The sequence below is a fragment of the Crocuta crocuta genome, unplaced genomic scaffold (assembly GCF_008692635.1).
Source record: "Crocuta crocuta isolate KB4526 unplaced genomic scaffold, BGI_CrCroc_1.0 scaffold35, whole genome shotgun sequence".
NCBI lineage: Eukaryota > Metazoa > Chordata > Mammalia > Carnivora > Hyaenidae > Crocuta > Crocuta crocuta.
The window spans coordinates 7,922,480-7,936,794 of NW_027530625.1; the positions used below are offsets into that span (position 1 = coordinate 7,922,480).

Consider the following 14,315-nt stretch of genomic DNA (forward strand, 5'->3'; position numbering starts at 1 on the left):
CAAGGAATTAAATCGGCACAGAGGCGATGGGCAGCCGCGGGGCTGACTAGCTCGGAGCCCTCGCGCACGGCCACTTTCTCTTCACGAGGCAGAAATGCACTCATTAAATCGCTTTTCCGGACTAAAGATGGATTCAATAACCTTTAGCAGTGTTAAACACCAAGCAGATACCGAAATCGTGCGGGTCTCGAGAGAAAGAGGCTGACGGGACTGGGGTGTTAATGATTCTGGGGACGGGAGCCAACATGACACGGGAGGAGGGGAGCTCTCAGCCCGGGCTGGGCCTTCCGGGTGCCTGTGACAAACACCACATTCAAGAACAAAAAACGGCAATTAACTGGAACTCTCAATTAGCTCCTCGGGAAGGTGAGAAAGACACAGGAAGACCAGCTCATGCTGAGGGCTGTTTAAAACAGCCAGCTCAGGGGCGCCTGGGCGGCTTAGTCGGTTAAGCGTCTGACTTTCGCTCAGGTCATGATCTCGCGGTTCGTGGGTTCGAGCCCCGCGTCGGGCTCTGTGCTGACTGCCAGCTCAGAGCCTGGAGCCTGTTTCAGTCTGTGACTCCCTCTCTCTCTGACCCTCCCCTGCTCACGCTGTCTCTCTCTCTCTCCTAGAAATAAATAAAAACATTAAAAAAAAATTAAAAAAAAAAATGAAACAGCCAGCTCAGCTATCCTTGTATCAATTCGGGTTGAATTCAGCCGTGACACGGGGGCCAGGACAATGGTGGCTTAGACAAGATGGCCTAGCTGTTGCCCACATAAAAGACGACCAGGGAGGGAGGCCGAAGTTGCCAGAGAGCCAGAGTCCCTCTATCTTGCTGTTCTGCCATCCTCAGCACGTGGATTCTACCTCATGGTCCGTGACGGCTGCCTGAGTGCCAGCCATCACGTCCACACTTCAGCCAGCAGGATGGAGGAGGGAGCAGAGCGCCCCTCCCAGCAGTTGTAAGTAACTAGGGTCACATGTCAATGGTCACTCTGATTTGCAAAGGAGCTGGGGACAGGGGAGTCTTTATCCCGGGCTTGGAGGGGGCGCTCTGTTAGAAGGAAGGAGGGAAGTGCAGCTACTGGGAAGCAGAGGACTCTGGCAGGTCCTGAAGTCAGAACACATTCAGCTCGTATCGAAACGATGTCTCCGGTCAAAACAAGACACCGACCTGAGTGAGGTGCGGGGAAGGGGGAGGCTGACAAAGAGGGAGCGCGAGCTGCCCCGGAAGGGGCAAAATGTAACATGACGGAATGTTAAAAGTACACGGAATTAGTCATGTAAATTGTGACATTTAAGTCATGATGCTATTCGCGCTACAAAGTGTAAAGACGCTAACCTTTATCTAGACAGAAAACAAAAACTTACCCTGACCGCTTCTAAGTAATCAGCAGTCCAGTGCACACCCAGAGCCCCGATATTCTAGTCACACTGTGCGTAACGCTCTGCAGGGTCCCCAGTCTGGACCCTGGGCTCCCCAGCCCGGGAAAGACTTCCTGTTAATCCTCTTAACCCTCAGCTAACCATGAAACAACCATTAAAAACAGCTTAGGTTTGAAACGTATACCTACTATGTGCTTAAAACCTCCTCGGGGTAATAGACAGTCACACTGATCCAATACTCACAGGAATAAATATAACACGTCCACTGTGTTAAGGGCCAAGGAAACTGTGACGGGGCACGTTAGTTAGGACAGGGTTAGGCCGTGAGGGACAGAGACCAGCTTAAGCAACACAGTTTACTCCTCTCGCTCACGGAGCCTGGAGGTGGGCAGCCAGCGCTGGCGTGGAGCTCTGTGGGGCCATCAGACATCGAGCCTGTTCTATCTTGTTCTGCACGTGTGACCTCCTTTCCAAAGACCGCTTCCTGGTCTAAGTGGCCTCCATTCCCAGGGCCACTTCCTGGTCCAAGATGGCAGTTCCACATCCCGCAGCACTGAAGAGGAAAAGAGAAGTGTGGGCCCCTATCTTGGTTTTCAAACAAGGTCACATGCTCTTGACACTCCTCTGAATCAGAGTGGGGGTCTGGGTCCCCTCCCTTGAATCTGGGCCACCTTTAGTGCCTGGTTGACCAAAGTGATGCTACAGAATTTCCAAGGCTAGTGTGTAAAAGGTGATACAGTGTGTCCATGGTTTTCTTCGGATGTTAATGCTCGGGGCCCCAGTGCCATGTTGTGGAGACGCTCACGTGGTCATGGAGAAGCCCGAAGCCCCCTTGTAGCTGTGCAGGTGAGTCATCCTGGAGAAAGATCCCCTAAGCCCCGGAGAGGGCAGCCCTAGCAGGTACCTGTGGAGAAGAGGTGATCTGAGCCTTCCCAGCCAAGCCCTGCCCACCCTGGAAAGGAGGGAGCGAAATACATGGCAGTTGTGATGTTAGTCACTAAATTCACACACACACACACACACACACACACACACACCTTTGTATTTAGAAATATTTTTACATTTACCGAAGAGTTGCAGAGATAGTAGATGGAGTTCCCATGTCCCCTTCCCCCAGCTCCCCTTGAGATTAAATAAATGTACCAGTGACCACGGTACATTTATCAAAAGTGAGAAATGAACGTTGATGGATCACTATGAACCCTCAGACTTTATTAGGATTTCTCCTCTTTTTTCAACCCATGGTGGTTTTCTGCTCCGAGATCCCATGCAGCACCCGCTACTGCATTTTGTCCCTGGTCTCCTTCCGTCTCTGACAGCCTCTCGGACTTCCCTGGTCCTTCACGACCTTGACAACGTTTTGAAGAGTAGCGGTCAAGTAGTTTGTGGAATGCCCTTCAATGTGGGTTTGTTGAGGGTTTCCCCGAGATTAGACCGGGGGTATGGATTTGGGGGAAGAACATCACAGAGGTGAAGTGCCCTTTTCAGAGCCTGGGCTCTGGTGACTGGTTCCCGCCGTCTGGACCCGCCGACTGGTTCTGGTGACCTTGCTCACGGGGCGAGGCGGTGCCTGCCAGGCTTCTCTATCGCTCGGTCAGCGTTCAGAACCCTTTCCATGCTCCCCGTGAGCAGGAGGTCACGAAGTTTGGGCTACACTCAAAACGGCGGGGGGCGGGGGGGGGGGAGACGAACCACTCAATCTGGAGGAGGCGCTGCTGAATGGCAGAGGATAAAGATTCAGGCTGTGGTGCCCGAAAGTGGTGTGCTCGATTGGACCGTGAGGTCATGTGACACAAGCCAGAGGGGGCTCGTGGGGGCCCCCCAGGAGAGGACGGACAGGGGAGCGAGGGGAAGGTTCCTGGAAGGAGGGGGGAGGGGATCCTGTTACGTAAGTGGTGCTGGCCGGTCTGCGGCCGTGAGAAAGCAGAGACCCGGAATCTGCCCCAGGACGCACACACCCACTACGGTGACTTCGAGGCGCCGTGTCGCGGAAGCCGCCTTGTTTCTTCTAGCCGCTCATGGCAAGACCCAAGAGGCGAGGGTGGGTTAAAAAGGAAACTTTTCAGTTTTTAAGTAAACCGAAAGGAAAATGTAAAAGAGCCCTAACTTGCTGGGTTTGAAGAGAAAACCGTTTTCTCTTTCCCGGCTTCACCAGATGGCAAAGGAATCTCAAATGGAAAAGAGTGGCCTCCGGGCAAAGATGGGATCCAGGCTGGGGACAGAAGACCCTCTGCGGGACCTCAGGGGTGTTTAACACGGTGCCTCCTTTGGCCGGTTACCAGTTTACTGCCGTTCAGTTCCAAGTTCACCCTTCGTTGCCTGATCTAGAAGATGGATCTAAATCGTTTAAATAGTTCTTTGCTCACTGGTGTTATGTTAAGCACTGACAAGCGTGTGTCTGTGTGCGGAAGGGCGGGTCTGGGACTTCCTCTGCAGCGGGGGGCGGGGTGGGGGGGAGGGAACGGAGTGATGGAAGCGATCCGACGGAAGCATGTGGATTGACGAGGGGGTGCGGGGTAGTTCTCCAGGGGCCAAGGTGAGGTTCGTTTTCTCCCGAGAAGGGATACACCACCACGGTGTCTGGATTCTCGTAATCCCGTCACAGACGTGCCTCCCGGCACGACAGCCTGGCTGACAGCCTGGAGATCCCCGGACTTTCCGCAGCTCGGGGCGCCTCCGTGTGCTCTGCGGCTTAGCTGGGGATGCTAGTGAGACTCTTCCGCTCTGGGCAACTACACGCTGGGTTCAGATCCTCGGTATTTATGTTCTGAGAAAGGGGGCAGCGCTGCTCTCGTTCCGGGGAGCCTTCAGCCCCTTTCCCTGCAGAAGGAGCGCGGCGCCCTGGAGCCTGGGCAGAGGATCTGGCCTGCGGTCCCTCGCCAGGGGCTGAAGACAAGTTACACGGCGTCACACTCGCACCCACTTAAAGGTTGTCCGGGACTCGGCCACCCGGTGAGCGGATTTCTCTAGCCACTATGGCCTCACAACCATCCCCGGGCTCTGGCCCCCAAGTTTTTGCAAAAGTCTAAACTTCCTGCCTGCTTCCTAATTAGCTCCCTGCTCTTTTATGCTCCGAAGTTTTCTTGAACTTTGCTGGTTTGCAAACTAATGGGAAGAAGCAGGGAGGACAGCAAATTAACCATGGCCTTTTGGCGATCATTAATTTGACCAACTACCCTTTGGAAATGAAAGGCCAGCGCCTTTTAGCTTTAGGGGCATCAAGTGCAAAGTCAAATATCAAAAGGCCACGGCAAAAAAGGGACCCCGTTCCAATCAAGGCAGGGAGGTGTGGCGCGTTCGCGGAAATGCAGACAGGACCGGGAAACGGGGTGGCGTCCTGTGGTCCTGACCTTCTCTTCAGCACGCTTCCATTTCCGAGATGGGGGCTGAAATCTCTTGTGCCGAAGACTACGAGATGGTTCTGGCGCACCCCTCTGCAGTGTCTGTGGAGGGTGGGCCATCCCACATCATTGCTGTCACACTTCTGGATCCTCCTTGGAATCTCATCTTTAGTGGTAAGGAGAGACAGGAGGGGTCACAGAGGCGGGAGACGGAACTGGCCCCACACGGACGACTATCTCCCTTGCATCCACGCCTGTCCCTGCACTGGAGTCCCGGACAAGGCCGACCATGCCCCTGGCCCTCTCCCATACGTGCACCGTATCCCGGCGACTAGCACCTGTATGTAGTAGGCGCACAATAAACACCTAGTGTGGGCATTCACAGGACCTCTGCGCCTGCATGGCCAAACTCACTGGCCCAGTTCCCAGCTGAATCCAGGCTCACAGACCACGGTACTGGCCACGGTCACCAAGGGGAAACCCGAGCCCGGCTTTCTTTCCCCCCGTCACCACCTGGCAAAGGTTACTGAGTGCCCACGCTGTGCGAGGGGACAGATCCGTGCCCCAGACAAGACGCAGGCCCTGCCTTCCGAGGCACAGGTGATGGGTTGCAGGGCTGATGGCGTCCGACGCGATGGCTGCTCTGAAGAAGCAGGGAAGGGGCTGGAAGGGATGGGGGCGTGCTCACTCCCACAGCGAACGGTCGGGGGAGGCCTGCCTCATAGGGTGACGCTCCCTGCGGGGGGGTAGGGAGCAGGCCGGGGTGACATTTTCCGTGGTCCCTTTCTAATCAAAGCGAAAGATGATTTGGACTCAAGCTACCAAATACGGTAGCCCTAGAAACAGTCACCTCTGTCACTTATTGGATACTTACTAGCTGTGGCCCATTTCCAGGTATTTATTATGACCTGTGGGGTAAATACCACCGGCAGTTATTTCAAGAACAAACCTAAATCTCGATGATGTACCACGATGAAAGGTTTGAAAGTTTACTTCTCTCACACAAACTCTGCATAAGCTCCTGGCTGGGAGGCTCAGCCGGGGAAGCTCTTCTGTAGGTGTGGGGCTGGGGACTCAGGATCCCGCCATCATGTTCCATCGCTGTGTGTCACTCCCAGTACCGCCTCAGACAAGGAAGAGAGAGCACAGCAAACGCAGGCCTTCTCTTCTGCTGCCTCTGAAAGTGACAGAGAACTGGCATGCACACCCCCCGGCCCCGCTCAGGTGCAGGGGGTTCGGGAAAAGCGGTCTGTCGGGTGCTCTGGGGCAGGAGACCGTTTGGACGGTTGTACGCTTCGTGATCGGGGAAAAGAGAGAGAAGGCGCATGAGCATGTGTGGACGTCATGTGGCTTTCTGGAGGAAGAATGTCTGGGCTGAGAAGAACAATCCAGAAGCTGGGGGGGTGGGAACACGCTGGTGCTCTTGGGAGGGAAAGGACTCTGTACTGGAGGCTCTTTCCACTCCTGGCCCAAGGCCCCCCCCGCCCCTTCCACGTTTGAGGATGGTGTCCTCACAGAGGAAGGTGACAGGAAGCGTGAGGCCCAGGTGACGGGTGAGGACGGCTCCTGTCTTGAGTGTGGGCCACAGCAGCCGGAGCGGCACTCCACCCCTCCCTGGGGCCCTAGAGCAGGCGGTGGGGGTGGGAGGGGGCGGGGGAGGTGGTCTGCTGGAGCCAATGGCTCCCACATCCACACCCCTGTGCTCCCCCCTTTCCCTTTCCCAAGGCACAGCCGTCCGTGGGGGGTTTCCGGGGGCTTGGCAGTCCCTGAGGCGGGGAGCCGGGTGCTGTCTTTTATAACCTGTGCCCTCGCGGGATCTATTTCACCGTGACACGGAAGGTCAAGTGTTATCCGAAGAAGGTCTGGGGAGGTGGCAAACACGCAGGCTGAGGGCAGTCTGGCTCTGCTCCTCACGCTGTCGCTCACCTGCTGGGTGAGTGACGACACGTCTCCAGGCCTCGGACCCTCTGACTGTCCATCGAGTGCACAGGCTGAAACTTGGCAGGTAAGGTCGCTGCCAAGAGATCAAGATCTGAGATACAGACTGAGCTATAAATCAAGACGGAGAGAGAGTGGGGGTGGGGGTGGGGGCGGGACACAGAGGTGGTAACATTCCTAACAGCACAACGCTGGTCACCTATAACCCGACAGGTTAGACTTGACACCAAAGGCGTGATCCATAAAGGGAAAAGCTGATACCCAGGACCTGATAAGAAGTTCTATGTGCTCTGTGAAAGACTCCATGAAGAGGATGAAAAGGCAAGTGACGGCCTGGGAGAAAATACGTGCCAATCACATGACCGACAAAGGATCTGCGCCTAGAATACAAGGGGAACTCTCAACACGCAACGTTAAAATGTCCTCCAAGTGGAAAATGGGCAAAAGACACGCACAGACCTTTCGCCGGGGCTGATATACACACACAGAACAGGAACAGAGAGAGTTTCCGCCGGACCCCCGGCCGCCCAGCTAGAAACCGCATTTCCCAGGGGCCCTTGCTGCCGGGTCTGCCGTGTGAGCGAGTTTTTACGGATGAAGTTCAAGGGGAAATGACACGTGCCAGGGCTGGGGCTGGGTCTTACAACCCTGGGCACGTGCTCCGTGTGTCTTTCCCTTGTAGTGAACTCGGAAGGGGCCGGTGGCCCCACTGCCACCACGCAGCCCGTGTCCTAGGCCAGGCAGCGGGGCGCCGGGGTGGGAGGAACAGGACCATCGAGGGACGGCACCCAGCAGAGCAGCGCTCCGACCGGAACCGGGCCCCTGGAGCTCTTCAGGGCCAGAGAAGGGTCTACGTTCCTTAAGCCACTGTATTTTGGGGGCCTCCGTGCTAGAGCGACTTAGCCTTTGCTAAACGGGAGAAAAAGAAAGCAGGTTTCCAAACAGAATACAGTAGGATCATATTTTTGGCAAAAAAAAAAAAAAAAAAATGGACACATACACACATCCATATGAGGGTCTGGAAAGAGATACAGCAAAATGCTCTGGTAATTATCTCCTGCGAGTGGGAATTACGGCTCTTTTTTTCCTGGCTCATCCGTGTTATCTGATTTTCTAGAAGAGGAACACATGTATCCCTCTAGTAATTAAGCAGGTGAGCCGACGAGACACAACAGACTTTGGAACCAGGGAGCTGGGCGGTGCAGGGACAGCCCGTCCCACGGCGTGGGGGCCGAAGACGTCCGCTGGTGTCCCAGGCTGCCTCCCGGGCTCGTCGCCTCTGTCTTCCTGCCTCCCTCGCTGAGCCCTCTTCTCTCACTGTCCCCCACTCCCCCTGAGGGACGTGTCACTGTTTTCGTCTCTATCAGGCTCGGGCGAGCACGATGCCGTGGAAGCCGGCTGCCGGCAGGACCCGCCTGTTCAGCGAGCGCCAAGCCATAGCTCAGACGGTCCCCGAGGACAGCCCATCTCCAGTGGAGATTTCAAACTCAATTAGCAGAGACAGGTTGGAGCTGTTCTTGAGTAACTAATCATCTTCAAGCTGCCGGGATGGTGCCATACCTGGATGTGCTCATGAACTCGCAGGATTTGTCTCTTCAAGCACTAATGACAGGGAGCAGCCAACCCGCAATTTAAAATTCAACTTGAAAGTGATTTTTGAGGTTCCTTTCCGCTAACTGAAGGAGCCGGGGTGGGGATGGGAGCGGGGGGCAGGATGGCGGAGACGGGGGAGAGAAACCCGCCTGTCCTAGAAAGTGAAGGCTAATTACTCCCCCGAGCAGGCGCAGACGGACCTCAAGGGCGGACGGCAGGCAGGCGCCCACGGCACCCTGCCCCGGCTCATCGTCGATGCGCGCATCGTGCAGGCTCGAATGAGCTCCGAGCAGGTGCCACGGAACTGGCCCACCCTTTCCTGTCAAATGCAGGACAAGTAAAGTGCACCGAGATCACCCTGAGCAGAGACGAGCAAGGTGAGCCGTTCCACCTTGTCCTCCGTCAGGCTGGCCAAAGTTCCAGATCTTGTGAGAATCCTGGTGGCAAGCCTGATGTCCCTTCTGCTCCCAACGCGGATGACCTTACGAGGCTCTCGATTTAGCATCAGGCCCGCACTCTGACAGTGTGAGCGCAACGCAGAGCCTGCACGTTAACACTGAAAGATCATCGTTTCGTGCTGGCAGCTTTCCGTCGGTGGTGGTGTGAAGTGGAAAAATATCACTCGATACCAAAAGGCCAATTCCCAATTTAGTTCAGGGAAAAAAAATCTGGACAGCCCGGCAGAGATTTCCTCGCTCCGTTCTGTCGGTTCCTAACGACCGCCCGGGTGACGAGCAGTCACCCGGCCGGTACAGGTCCGGCCTCACTGCTCTTCACGGCAGAGGAGCACCTGCAAGCCCGAGATCTAAGTTCGGGTCCAGAGAACCTCTCAGGTCACACGCCTCGGCAGAGCAGGAACCGGTCCCTTTGCCTCTGAGGAGGAGGCTCTGCTGCGAAGCAGCCACAGCACCCGATGACGTGGCCAGTCCGGCACCCAGCCCCGGGGTGGACTGCTGCGTGAGACCCTCGCCTGGTCCCCTATCTGTAACGATGAGGGGAACCAGCACGCACCCACTTGGGGCGAAGCACCGGACACGGAGCAGACGCCGAGCTGTCGGGGTCACGCTTAAGTCACCTACTGTACCTGCTAGGTCTGGCCTAGAGGTCACCTGGGACAGCCCAAGTGGCATTTGGGTGGCACACCCACTGACGGCCACGCTCCCGACTGTGAGAGGCGCCAGAGGGTGATCCCGGGACCTGATGCCCTAGCTCCCAGTGGCAGCCGGCCTCCCAGCCACCCTGCAACTGGTCCCGACCCACCCAACCCACTCTGCTGTTGCTGACTTGGGGTCAATACACTCTCTGGACTTTAGTGGCTGACTACAAAGCCAGTCTCCCGCGAGTCTCTCTCAAGCCACCAAGCATTCGCAGATTTCGTGGCCCATCCAGCCCCGCTCACCTTTCCAGACCTCGGTACGACTTCCTTTCAGCTTTCCCCTCTCAGGACTGAAGAGAGGGATGCCGGAGACGGGAAGGCCTCGAGGGTTGACTGGCCCAGCCCTTGCATTTCCCCCACTTGTAATTAGGGAAAGGTTTTTTTTTTTAATTTTTAATTTTTTTTTTTAATTTTTTTATTTCTAGGAGAGAGAGAGAGAGAGAGAGANCAGGGAAAGATTTTTTAAAAAGTATATAGATATTATCTACATGGAGAGAGCAGCCAGCATTACCCACATATTCAATGCCCAGCCACAGTTCATTATCGACTCACGGCCAATCTTGTTTCATCTATAAAACCCCAGCCCTGGGGCGCCTGGTGGGGCAGGGGGGGCTCAGTCTATTAAGTGACTCTTGATTTCAGCTCAGGTCATGATCTCACGGTTTGGGAGATTGAGCCCCGCGTTGGGCTCTGCGATGACAGCACCAAGCCTCCTTGGGATCCTCTCTCTCTCTCCCTCTCTCTCTGCCCCTCCCCAGTCACACTCCCTCCCCCCCCAAAATAAACTTAAAAAATCCCCAAACCCCCCCCTCCAACTCCCCCTCTCACCATCACTGACTATCAGCCTTCATCTTACAAAAGCGGAAGTGGGTTATAGCAAGGAAGGGTGACCTGTCTGGGCCTCCAGCACTGGGGGCGGGTGGCCAGGATTCAGGCCGTGGCTGTGCACACGGCCCCGCCCAGCCCCNTTATTCTCTAACGGTCTCACTTTTCTGCCTAAACACGTTTGTTCAAAATGGAAACTTTATACCTTCCCCGTAAATGGGAAACAAGCGTCATTTGTCACGAACAGAAGGTGCCACTAAGCAGCACACGGAGAAAACAACGTCATTAAGCAGAAGCTCTTGCCTGCCCCAGGCTCTGGACCAAAGGCCGACTGGTTCGCTCCCCTGAAAACGGAGGCTGGCAGACGCCAGAGCCTAGTTCCAGCAAGGAGCCTTCTCCGACCTGGGCAGCTAGGGGCATCCAAACCGCTCTCACCGGGTGATGAACTGTCGTCCTGACCCCATCGGAACCCACCCCCTCCGCCCGCATTTCAAGGCCTCTGGTGGGCGCTGGCAGCCGGGCCGCACTCGTCACCTCCACGTGCTCCCACGGGCTCCCAGCTGGTCAAATCGTCATCACTGCACGCGACAGCGCACACCGTAGCCCCGCAGAGGTCAGTCTACGGGCCGTTTGGACGCCTCACGAGAGGTGCGCGGCGGCAAGGAGACCAGATGTTATCACACACCCAGTGTCCTCAATAAGCAACAGCCAAGCGTGGGACGAGACCAAAGGAGGGAAGCCACCCGTGAGTGAAGGGATCGCGTGTCCCACGCGGCACAATAAAACCCGGGCGGGAGAAGCTGCCCACCCCCTGGGAACAGATGAACAACATCAGGGCAGAGAGAGGAGGGTGTGACCGACTGGTGCGTCACACGGGAGCCTCACCACGGCCTGTGCCACGGTCTAACTGGCGGCGGCACGGTTTTCTCCCCTAGTGGTTCATGAGGTCACGGTGCCTCTGGCGAGCGAGACCGTCCTGAGTGTGACGACCGCGGTATTTAGTCCGGAGTCACTGGTTGTAGGGAGACGTCCCCACTGCCTCCCATCACACCCCCAAGTCCTGGGACAAGGGCTCTCAGCCTTGGGCACACAGCAGAGTCCCCTGGGGCCTGTTACCCATCAGGCTGCTGGGCCCCTCCCCCAGGGCACCTTCTTGGGCGGGGTGGGGGCGGGGCTGGGGTGGGAGGTCCCCAGGCTTCTCTTTCTACTGGTCCCAGGTTGTGGCTGCTGGATCCAAGCTCGGGCGGGCCTGTCTTATCCTTTCCATCACCGGACCCTTTGTCCTCAGCTCCTTTAAGCCTAGCAGGGGGGCCGGGGGAGGGCCCAAGCGGCACCAGAACTTACACGGGAACCACCCGTTCTTGCGGGAACCACCCATTCTTGCGGACACTTCAGGACACACCCAGCATCTTCTGCTAAGAGAACACCCATAACGAAGGCTGGGCCCGAAAAGCTCTAAGAAACGCCCCCATCCTTCAAGACCTTCACCAGGTCAACGTTTCTTCATAGAAACAGGTTGTGGCTTCCGACACTGGGGTCAAAGCCCTGAATGTACTCAGCGACCAGGCCGGGACCTGTTCACAGTAACGTTTAGGACGAAACACGGGACCGACAAGCCGGGTACCCCTGTCGCGCCCGCTCACGTGTTCTGGCTGGTAACACGGCACCTTCCTTTCCCCTGGGCACGTGTGTGCTGCTGCTTTAGTAGAAAGGAACATCTGTGCGCTTTTTTCCTCAAAAGGAACAATCCGTTTTTCAAACTGCAAGAACATCTTTGAAATGGAATTATTTGCCAACACTGTCCTCTCTCCTAAGCAAGAAAACGTGTCCTCAGAAAGAACAATGTTTTAAATGCAGACATCACTAAGTGTTCCTTTTTCTTCAAAAGGCCCAGATCTGCCCACATCTTCGCCAAGCGCAATGTAGAAGGCACTTTAAGAGACAGGAGACGGAGCCTTGTCCTGGGTACAAAAGGTTTACTGCTCATAAAAAAAAAAAAGTTACAAACAAAACCAAACCCCCAGCACGACAGCATGTACGGACATGGGCTTGTTCAAACGATAACGGCTCATGAAAATGACTTCGAACACAGGCCCAGAGGATCAATTCGCCAACATACGAGGGACAGCTGCGCCACGTCCTTACTCTGAAAGGTCTTCTCTGCCTTCCATTTACCAGCTGCAGGGGGTCACGAGTCCTGTGCAAACAAGACGGAAACTAACATGCTGCTGTCCGGATGGGGAGGCGGCGAGGACAGCTCGGAGCCACCGATCTGACCCAGGGATCCGGGGATCATCAGGGAAGGGGCGGGGCCGGGGCGGGGTCACTGCCGGCAGGTGTCGTGGAAGGCTTCGAGGGTTCGGAAATCCCTCCACGTGGGGGGAAGGCCATCTTGCAGAAACTTCCCGCAGCGCTGGCACGGGGCCTGGAACAGCTTTATGTAACTTCGTAACCAGGTCTAAAAAGAGAAGTGAAGAGACAAATGAAAGAAATGGGATCCGGGTGCTCCCAAGGTCATCCTTCCTGTCAAGACTAATGATCTCGAGGCCAGAGGACTGAAGCTGGTTGTGCCCCAGAAGATAGCCCGTGATTTCACAGAAAGCGGCAGGCACCATCCACAAGGTCGTCACACTGCTGACTGTCGGCTCTGGAGCTCCCCGTGCCCCTCCCAAAGGAGGGAGTTTTTAAAATAGCAATTCCTGCTCTCAGGGGCAGGGAGTCCTCCCACAGGGGTGGCCGTGCCCTAGCGCAGCCGGTGGCTCGGGGCCGCGCATAAGCACATTTCGTTTCCGTGTCCTGTGTCTCCTGAATATGGGCATCGATCCTCTCCTTGTTCACTACCGGCAAGTGGGCACGGACACGTGTAGCGGAAGACTTTGCATCGATGACAAAGTTCGAACCCCTCCCTGAGGTCAACATGCCTTCTTTCTAATTTGATTTCAGAGGTCATCGCTCACTGTCACAATGCGGCCCTATGCACCCACGGGAGGGCGGGGACGGCCCAGTGCCACCGAGTAACATAATAAGCGGCAGATGCACACTTGAGTGGTTCAGAGTGCAGAAATCTCTCGGGCATCATACATAGGGATGAGACTCCCATAACTCAATTCTCAGACTCAAGGAGATCTGCTACCAAAAAAAAAAAAAAAAAAGAAAGAAAAGAAAAGAAAGAAGGAAAACCAACCCAACCCACACCCTGCAGCAAAATGCCTGCGAGCAAGTCAAGCGAGTTCTCACTGTGAGACGGGCACATGAATCTCATCATTTACTGTCCTGCCGAATTACGTCGATAAGAGAAAAGTGTTCTTTGAAGAGGGAGGTCGAGTTTATTGATACAAATCCTTCTGCCTCCGTGGTGGCAGCCGGGCCCGCCGACACCGCCCCCTTCCAGAGGCCAGGGACTGGAGGTTCCGGCAACAAACGTGCGCAGGTCGACGGCTCACTCGGCTCCACTCCTTATCCGGCAGGGCCGACCAAGTGCAAATGGCCCAAATCCCAAAGCCAGTCACCAAAGGGAACTCGGGCAGGACAGGGTGTCAGGTTAGACAGCAACACTGTATCCGCCCGGAAACGGGGAGCCGCCGACGGCTGCGGGCAGGACTGTCCTCTGAACGCACAGGGGACCACCAGGCGCGGGGCTCTGCGACGCCCGGGCCTGCCGCCGGCCTCCCCAGAACCGCGGCTCCGATCCGGAAGTCGGGCCTGTGGCCTCGCAGGAGGGGGCTGCAGGTCCTCTCAGAGGCCCAGTTCTGGAGGCGAGCGCGACGGGCCCCGCAGGCGGCACCTCTGCACCCAGCTGTCGACGTGGATTCGGACTCGCCAACAGGTAGGTCTTCTGGGTCTGGGTCGGTTTCTAACTGGCAGCCTTTCGAGCATGAACTTGAAAGGGGAGCTGTGGCCGCGGAGGAAGATGCAGCCTGCAGAGGTGAGGGCGCGGGGCCACGTCAGCACGACGGCGCCCCGGCTGCCGGTTCCGTCAGGAGCCAGCGTGCCGGCTGACGGCCCTGCGTGGGCCCAATGGTGGTCAACGTGAGTGACGCGGGCAGCAGCGTGCCAGTGGCTTGGCCCTGGGGCGGTGGGCGTCCTGGCGT

At 56.4% G+C, this 14,315-nt stretch overlaps 1 protein-coding gene across 4 annotated transcripts in view; it reads right to left on the reverse strand.

The window, feature by feature from the left end:
• MED27 (mediator complex subunit 27) overlaps window positions 1-14,315 on the reverse strand; it is a 256,683-nt gene that overhangs the window by 50,069 nt on the left and 192,299 nt on the right. For 3 of the 4 annotated variants that reach the window (XM_077768413.1, XM_077768412.1, XM_077768411.1), the window contains one exon: window positions 12,191-12,682. The exons of the other annotated variant lie outside the window; for it this stretch is intronic. In XM_077768413.1, the coding sequence (XP_077624539.1) occupies window positions 12,548-12,682 (135 nt within the window). In that variant the 3' untranslated portion in view covers window positions 12,191-12,547. Of the gene's footprint in view, window positions 1-12,190; window positions 12,683-14,315 lie in introns of those variants that run through there. 4 annotated transcript variants of the gene reach the window in all.